Below are 12,640 nucleotides of genomic sequence, written 5' to 3'. Positions count from 1 at the left end.
GAGGGCTCTGAACTCCAGTTCCATCAGGAACCAGAGAGAGAGAGGAGGGGAAAAAAAACGAAAAGGAAAGAAAGAAAAAAAAGAAAAACGTGTGTTGGGGGACTCAGAAGCAGTAGGTGTAACTTACAAAGGAAGAGAAGGCAGGACCATAAATAAATGGACAAATATACATAGATAGTTATAGAAATAATAGTCAATCTGTGATTTTGGGAGAACTATTGCAGTTTCCTATGAAGGGAATGGGGATACAGAACTCTGGTGGTGGGAGCAGTGTGGACTTATGCCCCTGTTATCTTATAATTTTGTAGATCAATGTTAAATCACTAATAAAAATAAAAAATAATTAAAAAAATAATAAGAAAACAAACTGGACAGAGGCTGCAGGTTACATTTTTTTTAATGTGAAACTTCTGGTTTAGAGGTAGGTTCCTCGTCAGGGAATATTAATTTGATCAGCACTGTACGTTGTACTATTCAGAATACTATAGTAGCATCTGTCCTCTGGTCCCATGGAGGCTGCCAATTTGTTTCAGAAATAAACCCCAAATGCTTTGACAACAGCAATTTGACACAGTTCGGTGTAGACAGTGCCATGAGGCTGCTAGGGGAGTCTTTGTGTTGGCTTCTTGTCAGTCAATTGATACTCTCAACTGTATCCAAGGTGTTGGGGGGGTGATTTTTTATTTAGTCTTGGCTTCCTATTTCCCTTATTTAATGAAATAGTGACAAACATCACTTTCCACCTTCAACAGTAGCATCAGTGAGTGTATAAATAGAAAGTCATTTTGCAGGTGGGCTTATGTCTGCATTGGCAACAGTTTTTATATCTAAGGCCTCGTTGTTATGTGGCTGGGACTTTGAATGTGTAAATGGGGAAGTTTTTAGGCAATTTGGGTGGGCTTTCCAATCTTGCCTTTCTATTTGCTGTCTAAACAGCTTCCTCCATGTTTGTGCAACACCAAATAAGCTTCTAATGGGGACTTTGTTCCAGGTGACCTTCCTGAGAGGCTGGACTATAAGGAGATATTGAGAAATCCGACCCTGATGAAATTGCTTCTGTTGAGAATATTACTGAGTGTAGAAACAAGGGGCAGAATTCGGTGATTTTTTTTGGGGGGGGTGTCTGGAATAAATGAATTCTGTTTCTTTTGTGTAGGTGGCAGGAAAACACTAACCCCTGCAGAAGGTCCTGTCTCGGGAGAGATTGCACTTTTGGTTCCTTTGAGCTAAGAGGGAAGAAGGGAATGTCAATTTTTTTTTTTTAATTTACCTCAGGCAACTTGGCACAGGGCCTGCCTTCCATGTATCTTTATGGTTTGCAGGGTTGTCTGTCTTTACATTGAATTTCCTGGAAGCCAGGACTGTGCTGATCAAATGACCTCCACATGGCACCACGTGTGGTTGGATACTAATGAATCCTTTCTCAACATTCCTAGCACTGTTGGAGAAATCAGTCAGCCGGAGGAGGGACACTGAAGCTGTACAGAAAGCCAAGATCCTTTATTCATCTTGCATGAATGAGAGTGAGTAATAATAATATGTTCAATGTTTATTCCCTTTATTCTTCAGAATTTTATTAATGTTTAAAGATATGATTAAAATAATGGAAAAAGAGAACTACTGAGGCTTAATGTTTAAAGGCACTGGTAGGAAAGGGACAATTCTCAAAAGACTGGATTTTGGTTGAGGGATGGACTGCAGTGGCAGAACACATTCTCCATAAGAGGAGGCCCTGGGTACTCCCTCACCCCCCCTAAAAAAAAAGGACTGCATTTTGATTCAGTCTTTCACAATTCATGTTTTATTGCTGATATGATGGAGAGGATTAATATTTTATTTTAATTTTTTAAAAATTTATTTATTGGGTAGAGACAGAAATTGAGAGGGAAAGGAAGAGATAGAGGGAGAGTGAGAGACACTTGCAGCTCTGCTTTACCACTCATGAAGATTCCCCTGCAGGTGGGGGCCAGGGGCTTGAACCCTGGTCCTTTCACACAGTAACATGTGTGCTCAATCAGGTGCACCACTATTCAGCCCTGAAAACTTTATTATCATGGCTTGGATTCTTTGGCTGTCAGTTTCTCTGTGAGAAGTTTCGGTGGGTTGAGAATGGTAAACCCCATGTATGCAGTACAGAAACCAGAGACCAGGTCTGGTGAGAGGAGCCAGGGTGGGTGACACTGGGGGGATGTTGCTGTGTCCCATGGGACCATCTGGACCCCAGAGAAATGTAGAGTCTTAGACTGACCAGGCTTCTCTTACTTGTCCACCTGCTTAGCAGGCACCTAGGTTGGATGTCCTAGGCCTGTGTCAGCATCTTGGATCTGTTTGGAGTTCAAAGAGACACTTGCGTTTTCCCCTGGTCTGCTTTTTCAAGCTTGTTGCAGGAAGAAGCCAATGCCTTTGGGAAGTATGCTAAGTGGTATAGGGTTGAGGAAGTAATATTAGTGAGCTAGAAGAGGGCAGTAAAAGACAGTGAACGAAACAGAAGTGTTAATCCACCATTTTCATCAAGCAGCCTCCTTTAGTTAGGGTTGTTCCTTACTTTTGCAGAATCTTCTCAGGCCAACATCACTCATTAGCTGGGGTCAGAGCAGACAGCCTGTCTGTTTGTCATATCCCTAGTGAGCTCTCCTGGAAAGATCACCAGGTTAAGGCCGTCACGTTTGTGAGTGTGAGTCTCCGCTTGTGCTAGTTACACTTCACCACCACCCCCACCCTCACCCCCAACAGCTGAAACAAGAATTTTCTCATAAGGCCAGGAGATAACTCACCCAGTAGAGCACCTCAAGGGAGCACCACGGATGGAACTAGGGGAAGCTCCATGGATGGTGGAAGAGTGTTGTGGTATCTTTCTCCCTATCTGAAAACAAAAAGAAACGAAACAAAACACTACAGGAGCAATGAAATTCTGTGTGTGTGAGGCCCCAGTGCCTTAAAAAGAGAATTTTCTTTATGTTTGTTTTTATAAACAGAAATTGAGAAAGAACAGACAGGGAAAAACAATGTAGAATTTGACTGAGTTTGGGGTATTTCACCAAAGTAAAAAATTCTAAGTTCTGGGTGGGGGGAGAGGGTAGATTTTTTAGCTTCACTATAGGGTGGGTGGGGGTGGGGACACAGACCTTTGGTGGTGGTAACAGTGTTAATATACACTCCTATTAACTTGTAACCTTATAAATCACTATATATAAAAGGAAATTTTCCTTGTGGCTGGGAAGTTGGCTCAGTGGGAGAGCACAGGGCTTGCCTGTGTGAGGCTTTAAGTTCTATTTCTGGCACCACTTATGCCAGAGTGATGCTCTAGTTTTCTTAGTTTATAACTCATTAATACAAATAAAGAAATCTTTAAAAATGGGAAAAAAGAGAAGTTTCTTCAGGTTTGGGGATCCAGTCTGCAGTTTTAATTCTTCCTCTACATCTCCTTCCTTTCAGAAGTGATAGAAAAGGCTGATGCAAAGCCGTTGCTCCACATCCTGCGGCATTCACCTTTCCGCTGGCCAGTGCTCGAATCTAACATCGGTCCCGAGGGGGTTTGGTCAGAGAGGAAGTTCAGCCTTCTGCAGACGATGGCAACATTTCGTGGACAGTACAGCAATTCTGTGTTCATCCGTTTGTATGTGTCTCCTGATGACAAGGTGTCCAATGAACATATCTTGAAGGTAGGGTGGAGACTCATCACTCCTGTTTGCTCAGTCCAAAGATAGCCTTTTGGGGGTGCATGCCTTAAGAGACTACGCCACCTTAGTGAAGCGATCAGGTGAGGATCCCATTGAACAGTAGGATATAGCGGACCCCCATGTTCTCCAAAGCTTTGCAGATTGTAAGTTAGGAACAGATATACTTTATCAGCCTTGGTGAGTTTCAAGTGATGTATGATCTGGCCCTCAAATAGCTCCTCTGAGCAGGAGTGGGGGCCCTAAATCCCACTGGGAGTTGTAAAATCTTTCAGAACTCAGCTCTCTTCCCCTCACATTTGGATTTCCCTGACATAGGAGGCTGTATGCCAACTCTATTTCTCTTTCAATACCATCTCACCTGTGCACCTGATCACTGCAGAGGCCAATCTGTAGCTCTTCTTTCAAAAGGTAAAACAAAATTTGCTCTGAGTTCTTTGTTGCATCTTTCTTTCTTTCTCTCTTTCTTTCAATGGCGGGATTAATGTTTTACAGTTGACAGTAAATACAATAGTTTGTACATGCAAAACATCTCCCACTTTTCCACATAACAATACGACCCCCACTGGGTGCTCTCTAATTCGTCCTCAATCTTGCTAATTTTGTTTTCTGCCTCATTTATTCTATTCTCTCTCCCCACTGTTGTTTTCTGTAGTTCAGCTGTTTTGTTACCCTGTTCTGATACTGTATTAGCTTGTTCAGCTATTTGTGCTCTTAGCTCAGCTATTTCAGCTTTTAGCTATCTAATTACCTGGAGATAGATAGTGTTTTCTTTCAGAGTCTCATTTGTTGTTTCCCCATTTCTGATGACTTTACTTTCAAACTCTCTTCTCTCTCCTGTGACTAATTCATCAATTAGTATTTGGATGTTGACTTCATTCATCTGTGCTTTTACCTTTGGGGGGATTTTAGCTGGAATTTTGCTCTGGTTCATTTCTTCAATGTTTCTTATTGGTTTAACCATTGTATATAGTATATTATGAGATCCCTCTCTCAGTAATTTTCAATCTACTGATCCCTCTTGCCTGGATTGTCTTGTGTCTTAGTAAGGTACTTAAAGATTTCATAGTTGTAGAAATTAACAGTTGTTTCAATGCTATCTCAATCCCTGGGTTGAAGCACAGTGTCTGTTAAAGCCTCTCTGTTCTATTTATTCCCTGTAGGCTATGAAATCCTGAGGACTTTTTAACTATAAGTAGGCTTTTTAGCTCAATCACTCACTCCTGACCAAGAGATAAATCAGGGTGGGGAAGAGATATGACAGTGGTTATGCAAAAAGACTCCCATGTGCCGAGGATTCAAAGCCCCGGGCTCAATTTAGCTGTTCTTCCAGCAGCCAGAGCCAAGCTGGAAGTACTTGGCTCTGTTAGTTTCCAAATAAGTCCCGTTTATACTCTGTGGGTTCTGTGGCAGTTATTAACTGTGTCTCCTAATTCATCAGGAAATTCGGAAAGGCTCCCACTATACATCCCCACCTCTTGTTCACTGGGGTGTAGATCTCCTTCTGAGTTTCCTGGTCAGTTCTCTTCCCCACTATGTCAGCATGGGGCCTCCTGGCTGCTGCTCTAGACTCTGAGGGGAAGTAGCAATGGAGACTCACAGTTGCATTTGGTGAGCCTTAGGGGAGTTCTCACCTCCTCTCAGCAGTCTTTTTGTTGATACAGGCTTTAAGACAAGGAATCTCTCTTTAGGCTCCTCTCTGTCCACAAGTCACATGTGTTTGCACTCACTGGTGATTTGGTGGGCTCCCAAAGTAGTTCCAGTTGCAGTCCCGGGTGATATCTCTCTCTCTCTCTCTCCCTCTCTCCCTCTCTCCCTCTCCCTTCCTTCTTCCCTTCCTCCCTCCCTCTTTCTTTCTTTTTTTCTTCTTTCTTTTTTCTTTTTATTGCCACCAGGGTTGTCATTGGGGCTTGGCACCTACAGGACAAATGTACTGTTCTCAGTGATCAATTTTCCCTCCCTCACTTTTTCCCCTTTTCTTTCATCCTTCCTTCCTTCCTTCTTTCCTTTTTTTCCCTCCTTTTTTTGGGGAAAAGTCTTTAAACCTGGATGTCATTACACCCAGGGAATTGTTTAAGAATGAGTTCTCGGCAAAGATAAAGTTGATGCTGTCTTAGATTTATTAGCTAATGAGGAATAACTTTAGACAAAATAAAATTTAATTAAGACAAAAAATTAAAAAAGTGCTTGTTACTGTAGGAGTGAATTGTGAATTGCATAGGTCCCAATATTACAGCTTCCCCACTTTCCTCCCACTTCCTTTTTTTACTTATAAAAAGGAAACATTGACAAAACCATGGGATAAGAGGGGTACAGCTTCACACAATTCCCATCACCAGAATTCTGTATCCCATCCTGTCCCTTGATAGCTTTCTTATTCTTTAACCTTCTCAGAGTATGTACCAAGGTCATTGTGGGATGCAGAAAGTTGAAGGTCTGGTTTCTGTAATTGCTTCCCCGCTGAACATGGGTGTTGACAGGTCGATCCATACTCCCAGCCTGTCTCTCTCTTTCCCTAGTGGGGTGGGGCTCTGGGGAAGCAGAGCTCTAGGACACATTGGTGGGGTTGTCTGTCCAGGGAGGTCTGGTTGGCATCATGGTAGCATCTGGAACCTGGTGGCTGAAAAGAGAGTTAACATACAAAGCCAAACAAATTGTTGACTAATCATGAGCCTAAAGGCTGGAATAGTGCAGATGAAGAGTTATGCAAATCAAGACAACATTGAGATACCACCTTACCCCTGTGAGAATGGCATACATCAAAAAGGACAGCAGCAACAAATGCTAGAGAGGCTGTGAGGACAGAGGAACCCTTCTGCACTGCTGCTGGGAATATAAATTGGTCCAATCTCTGTGAAGAGCAGTCTGGAGAACTCTCATAAATCTAGATATGGACCTTCCATATGACCCAGTAATTCCTCTTCTGGGGATATACCCCAAGGACTCCATAACACCCAACCAAAAAGATATGTGTACACCTATGTTCATAGCAGCACAATTCATAATAGCTAAAACCTAGAAGCAACCCAGATGCCCAACAACATATGAGTGGCTGAGAAAGCTGTGGTATATATACACAATGGAATACTACGCAGCTATTAAGAACAGTGAACCCACCTTCTGTGACCCATCTTGGATGGAGCTAGAAGGAATTATGTTAAGTGAGCTAAGTCAGAAGGATAAAGATGAGTATGGGATGATCCCACTCATCAACAGAAGTTGAGAAAGAAGAACAGAAAGGGAAACTAAAAGCAGGATTTGACTGAATTTGGAGTAGGGCACCAAAGTAAAAACCCTGTGGTGAGGGTGAAGGTGGATGTTCGGCTTCCCCGGGCGGGGGGAGGGGATGGGATGGGATGGGACACAGTCTTTTGGTGGTGGGAATGGTGTTTATGTACACTCCTATTAATTTGTAGTCATATAAATCCTTCTTTTTTGAATAGAAAAAGAGATTGAGAAGGGAATATGGAGAGGGAGAGAGAAAGAGAGATACCTGCAGCAATGTTTCACCATCTGTGAAGTGCAAGTGGGGACCAGGGGTTTGAACCTGAGTCCTTGTGCATGTGTGCTCTACTAGGTCTGCCACCACCTGCTCCGTTTTGTTGCCTTTTCTGTTGGGAAAGTAAGCATCTCTTCCATAAAGGAGTTGGCTGTGCGGACAGACCCTGAGGTAGTTTATTACATGGAGAAAATCAGGAGACTGCCAGCCAGGAAAGATTAATCAGTAAAAGAGCTTGGCAAGCTTTCAAATCACTGTCTTCAGTTGTTTTGATTCTGCTTTTTTTTCTCCCACAGTTACTTTGATTAATGATGAAAACCTCATTGAATCACTTGAGTCTCCCCATTCTGTCCTTGTTGAAACAGAACATATTTATATATATTGCTATTCAAATCATGGAAGAATAAAACCTTAAGAGTGTGTTGCCCTCTCTCATACAGAAGTCAGCTTTTCCAGATCCACACTGTAGAGGTGATTATTTTGATTTATAGTAGGGAGTGGTAATTTCTTTGTGTGTGTGTGTGTGTGTGTGTGTGTGTGTGTGTGTGTGTGTGTGTGTGTGAAGGAGTAGAGAGTAAGTCTTTTTGGCCATGGGGGCCACATAGTATCGGGCTCAATGGCTCTGCCGTTGTGCCTGGAACGCAGCGATAGGCACACATGGATGGATAGAGGTGCTGAGTGTCAGGCTGGTCTCCTGTAGTTCACAGACCTCGATTGTAGACAGAGGCAGTTTCAAGACAAAATCCCCAGTCATTGAAAGAATCCCCATCTTCTTTGGAGGTACTATTTTCCCCTTTATTTTTGATAGAGAAACTGAGAGGTAGTGGGGGGGGGAGAGGGGGAGAGAGAAAGATAGACACCTGCAGTGCTGCATCACAGTTTGTGAAGCATCCCTGCTGCAGATGGGGAGCACGGGCTTGAACCCTGGTCCAGAAGAAACTTCTTGTTTTCAGGGATAGCTAGATGTCTGCGTTGGGTGATGGGCCAACAACAATATGGCACTGAGACCAAGTAAGATGTTCTCAAGAAAGATAGAACCTGACCTGTGAGACACAATGGTGGTGATGGTCCAGAGGTCTCCCTGGCTTAAGTCAATTGGCTGATCACTCATTGTATTTAATTTTAAATGCTTATATAAGTACACTTAAAAGTATGGTGCCAGGGATCAAACTCAAAGCCTCACATAATGGAAGTTACCACTGAACCACCTCCCTGGCCCTGATTACTCAAACCCCAGACCCATTTCTAGAAAAGAGCAACAGACTGAAAAAAAATTTAAGACCATTATTATAGAACAGCTATGCTGTCCTTTCATGCCTAAGGGATACATTTTGAAGTAGGCTGGACATTACTTTTCAATGTGCTGTTTGAATATCTGCATTCTATTGAGTGACAATGTGATCCTGATTCACACAGAGATAAGTAATTGCAAATGGTAGTCATTTCTCACCCATTTCTGGATCTAGCCTAATAATTGAATTCATTTTCTTTAACCACTTTATTATGAAAGATAATATACATGAAAGTAAAAAAGAGTAGTGCACCAAATCTCTGTGTACTCATCAGCTTGACTTTAATAGCCACAAGCTTTCTGCTGTTTTTGCGTTTTCATTCTTTGGTGTCTGCAGGAGAGGAGGTGGATGGAGCTTTGTATAGAAAATCTGAAAATGTAACATCATTGTGCTGGTAAATACTTCTGGATTTACCTAATGGAAAGGACTCTTATCAACACCAAAAAAAGTAACCAGGGCCGGCAAGATAGCTCGCCTGTCAGGGTACCTGCTTTGCCACACGCTTGAGTGAGGCTTCAGCCCCAGGCACCTACTACACTGGGGAACCCTCCTATGCAGTGCTATCTTGCCTTCACTCACTTCTGTCTCTTCTATCTCGATCTCTTTCTAAAAAAGTCTGTCTAGAGCTGAGAGGCCCCAGTGATGACAAGAAAAGTAATCATAATTCTTCAATCCATAGCTGATCTACATGGCAGACTACAGAGTCAGGGATGAGGTTGACTAAGGAGAGCAACTGACAGCCACTTTCTCCACCTCCTGGCCGCCCCCATTCTCAGCCTTCTCCCAGGGTACCAGGAGGTTCTCCAGTCATCAGCTGTTTGGTTTCTGTGAAGCCTGCTAGTCTGGCCCATGTGACTCATCCATTCGCGTGGTCTTTTCTGCTGTTGGGGCTCTGAGCCCCATGCCTTCTCAGCTCCTGACACTTTCTGGGGAGCATTGCCTGGTCTCATGAACACCTTTGAGTTTTTTGCCTTCCTGGGAAGTTCCCTCTTATTTACTTATTTGTTTGTTTATGAGAAATATAGGAGGAGAGAGAGAGAGAAAGAACCAGACATCACTCTGGTAAATATGCTGCCACAGATTGAACTCAGGACCTCATGCTTGAGAGTCCGATGCTTTATCCACTGTGTCACCTCTTGGACCACCCCCTCCTTTTTTTCATTTTTCCCTAGTGGAACACCATCTTACCTCAAATCTCTTCTCCATCAAATTCTTCTTTTCCATAATTAAAAAAATATTATAAAAAGGAAACACTGACAAAAGCCATAGGATAAGAGGGGTACAACTCCACACAATTCTCACCACAAGATCTCTGTATCCCTTTCCCTACTCTAATAGCTTTCCTATTCTTTATCTCTCTGGGAGTATGGACCCAGGGTCATTATGGGGTACAGAAGGTGGAAGGTTTGGCTTCTGTAATTGCTTCCCTGCTGAACATGGGAGTTGGCAGGTCAATCCATACTCCCAGCCTGTCTCTCTCGTTTGTTTTCCTCAATGTGTTTAGCTGCTACTATCCCTCAAAAGTACGGGGGAGAGGAAAGGGATTCCTTTGTGGCTGGGGGTGGAGGGGGTTGACACATGGTAGATCTTGGAAACCTGGGGTCACAGTTTTGATCCCCAGCACTGTATATGCCAAGATAACTTGCTGGTTCGCTTTCTAAGAAAACACAGATAATTTTATTTAGTTATTTATTCTCCTTTGTTGCCCTTGTTTTTATTGTTGTAGTTATTATTGTTGTTACTGATGTCTTCATTGTTGGATAGTACAGAGAGAAACGGAGAGAGGAGAGGGAGACAGAGAGAGGGAGAGAAAGATAGACACATGCAGACCTGCTTCACCACTTGTGAAGCGATTCCCCTGCAGATAGGGAGCCGGGGACTCGAACCAGGATCTTTACACCGGTCCTTGCGTTTTGCGACACTTGTGCTTAACCTGCTGTGCTACCATCCGACTCCCCACAAATAATTTTTAAAGGACATTTCCTAGGCAGGCATAGTCTTGTGAGCAGGTGGCACCTTTGGGTGAAGGAAAAGACCTTCATCCAAAGGACAGATGTCACCCCCATGCCAAGGACAGGCAGTTGGACAAGCAGGGCTTGCTCCAACTCGCACAATGCAGTGGCCATCTGACAAGCTTCCTGTGGTGAGACAGCACAGGGTTTTCCGGCTGGCTTAAACTGAAGGAAGAGAGTAGAAAATACAGGAAGCAACACATGGAAATGTTCACAAACATATCTTGCTGCATGCTTTCAGGCTTATTTTGTGTCAAGTGATAAGAAGGAGGACTTAAGGGATAATAAAAATACTGGAGTGTGTGTGATCCTGAAAGGGTGTTTGGAAGGCCAAGCTTGTCTCAGTAGGCATAACTGAAGTAGTGTCACCTTCAACAATAAATGCTATCACTCAGACCTGCTTTTGTTTGACTCTTAGCAAAATCTATGAGGATGACAGAGACTCTCAGAATGATTTTCTGATGTTTTTGTCTTTTCTTGACCTACATCATAATTTATCAGATTTTTTAAATTATTACTGTTTTACTTCTTAAGCCAAGACAGTGCAGCTGAAGAAAAAAAATATTTTCAGTTCAGTGTCATATTTTCTATGTGCAGTATTCTCATTAGTTGTAAATAGAAGAATTAAAAAAAAAACAAAACTCAAGTATCACAGTGTCCTAATTTGGGTCCCTTGAGAGCATCTTTTTGCCCCAAGAGTTTGTATATTTCTAATGAGATTCAGTGGACTAAAGTTATTCAGTCTGTTTGGTGGATTTGAAATGTTCCCTAGAAATCATAACAATCAGAAAGCTTAAGAAAGATCTGGTAACTTATTTTGAATCATCTAAACTTTTACTAGTGGATATTACTACTTTTCATCAGAGAGACACTTTGACTTTCTTGACTTTGTCTATACAGTTTCCTACAAGACTGGAGCTCACAAGATTCTCTAAATGGTCCAAATCTAATTGAAAGCCAAAACATCTTAACCATAATATTGTGTTTCATGAGCCTGCATTACTTAATTTTGGGGGATAAATGGTGGCAGATTGGGAATTGCAGTGGAATGAAGCAAGGTTGGCTTATGAGTTTGTGGTTTTGTATCAATTAGGGAGAAGCCAGAACATAGTAATTTGAGGATTTTAGGAAAACACACAGACAAGCTGGATTTTATGAAAGAATCTTTTTTTTGTTGTTGTTGTTTCCCTTGAAGCAAGAATACCATTTTTCCCTTGAAATTTTCATGACATCACTAACTTGGACTTTATAGGATTTATTGTTTTTATTAATGATTTAATAATGATTAACAAGTGTGTAGGGTAAGAGAGGTACAATTCCATATAAATCTCACTACCAGGGTTCTGTATTCCATCCCCTTCCATTGGAAACTTCCCTATTCTTTATCCCTCTGGGAGCATGGACCAAATATCTTTATGGGGTGCAGAAGGTGGGAGGTCTGGCTTCTATAGCTGCTTCTCTACTGGATGTGGGCGCTGACAGGTTGATCCATACCCCCAGCTTGTTTCTGTCTTTCCCTAGGGGGTTGGGCTCTGGGGAAGTCAGGTTCCATGCTATATTGCTGAGGTTGTCTGCCCAAGGAAGTCAGGTTGGTATCATGGTAGCATCTGCAACTTGGTGGCTGAAAAGCATTGAGATATAATGGAAAACAATTTGTTTAATAATCAGGAACCTAAAGGTAATATAGCAGATGAGGTTTGGGGTCTTCATGTTGGAAGAAGCTAGGAAGTCTATTTTAGGTATATTCTGTGGGGCTTATGAATTTACTAATTGTTTTGCCTTTATCAAAAAGTGTTTATTTAAATCTTCTGCTAATTTTTAATTGTGTTTTTGTTGTTGTTGTTGTTGAACTGTGTTTTGTCTGAGACAAAAAACTGTGTTTTTGTCTGTTTTGTCTGTGTTTTGTCTGACAGTTAATATGCAGGTGGGCTAAAAGTATTATCTGGGAAGATTGTGTCAGAGTTGGGAATATGACTAGAAAGCTGGATCAGGGCAGAGAGTAGCTCCCAACTATGGGAAAAGTATATAAATACCATTAACTGTAAACCCCATTGATCTAACCTAGGACTCATTTCTGTCCATATTTAGCACAGGAGTCTGTGTAACCTCTGCATCCCTGTCAGTCTGAACTTGAATACCATGGTCATAGCAAGGGACATT

At 42.2% G+C, this 12,640-nt stretch overlaps 1 protein-coding gene across 1 annotated transcript in view; it reads left to right on the top strand.

Moving 5' to 3' along the window:
• Window positions 1-12,640, top strand: part of PHEX (phosphate regulating endopeptidase X-linked) — a 256,270-nt gene that overhangs the window by 46,908 nt on the left and 196,722 nt on the right. Inside the window, exons 4-5 of the mRNA XM_060183651.1 lie at window positions 1,437-1,523; window positions 3,436-3,662. Of these exons, the coding sequence (XP_060039634.1) occupies window positions 1,437-1,523; window positions 3,436-3,662 (314 nt within the window). The remainder of the gene's footprint in view (window positions 1-1,436; window positions 1,524-3,435; window positions 3,663-12,640) is intronic.

The sequence above is a fragment of the Erinaceus europaeus genome, chromosome X, assembly GCF_950295315.1.
Source record: "Erinaceus europaeus chromosome X, mEriEur2.1, whole genome shotgun sequence".
Lineage (NCBI taxonomy): Eukaryota > Metazoa > Chordata > Mammalia > Eulipotyphla > Erinaceidae > Erinaceus > Erinaceus europaeus.
The sequence above is the reverse complement of the archived record's forward strand: the minus strand, read 5'-3'. Positions and strand labels throughout refer to the sequence as shown.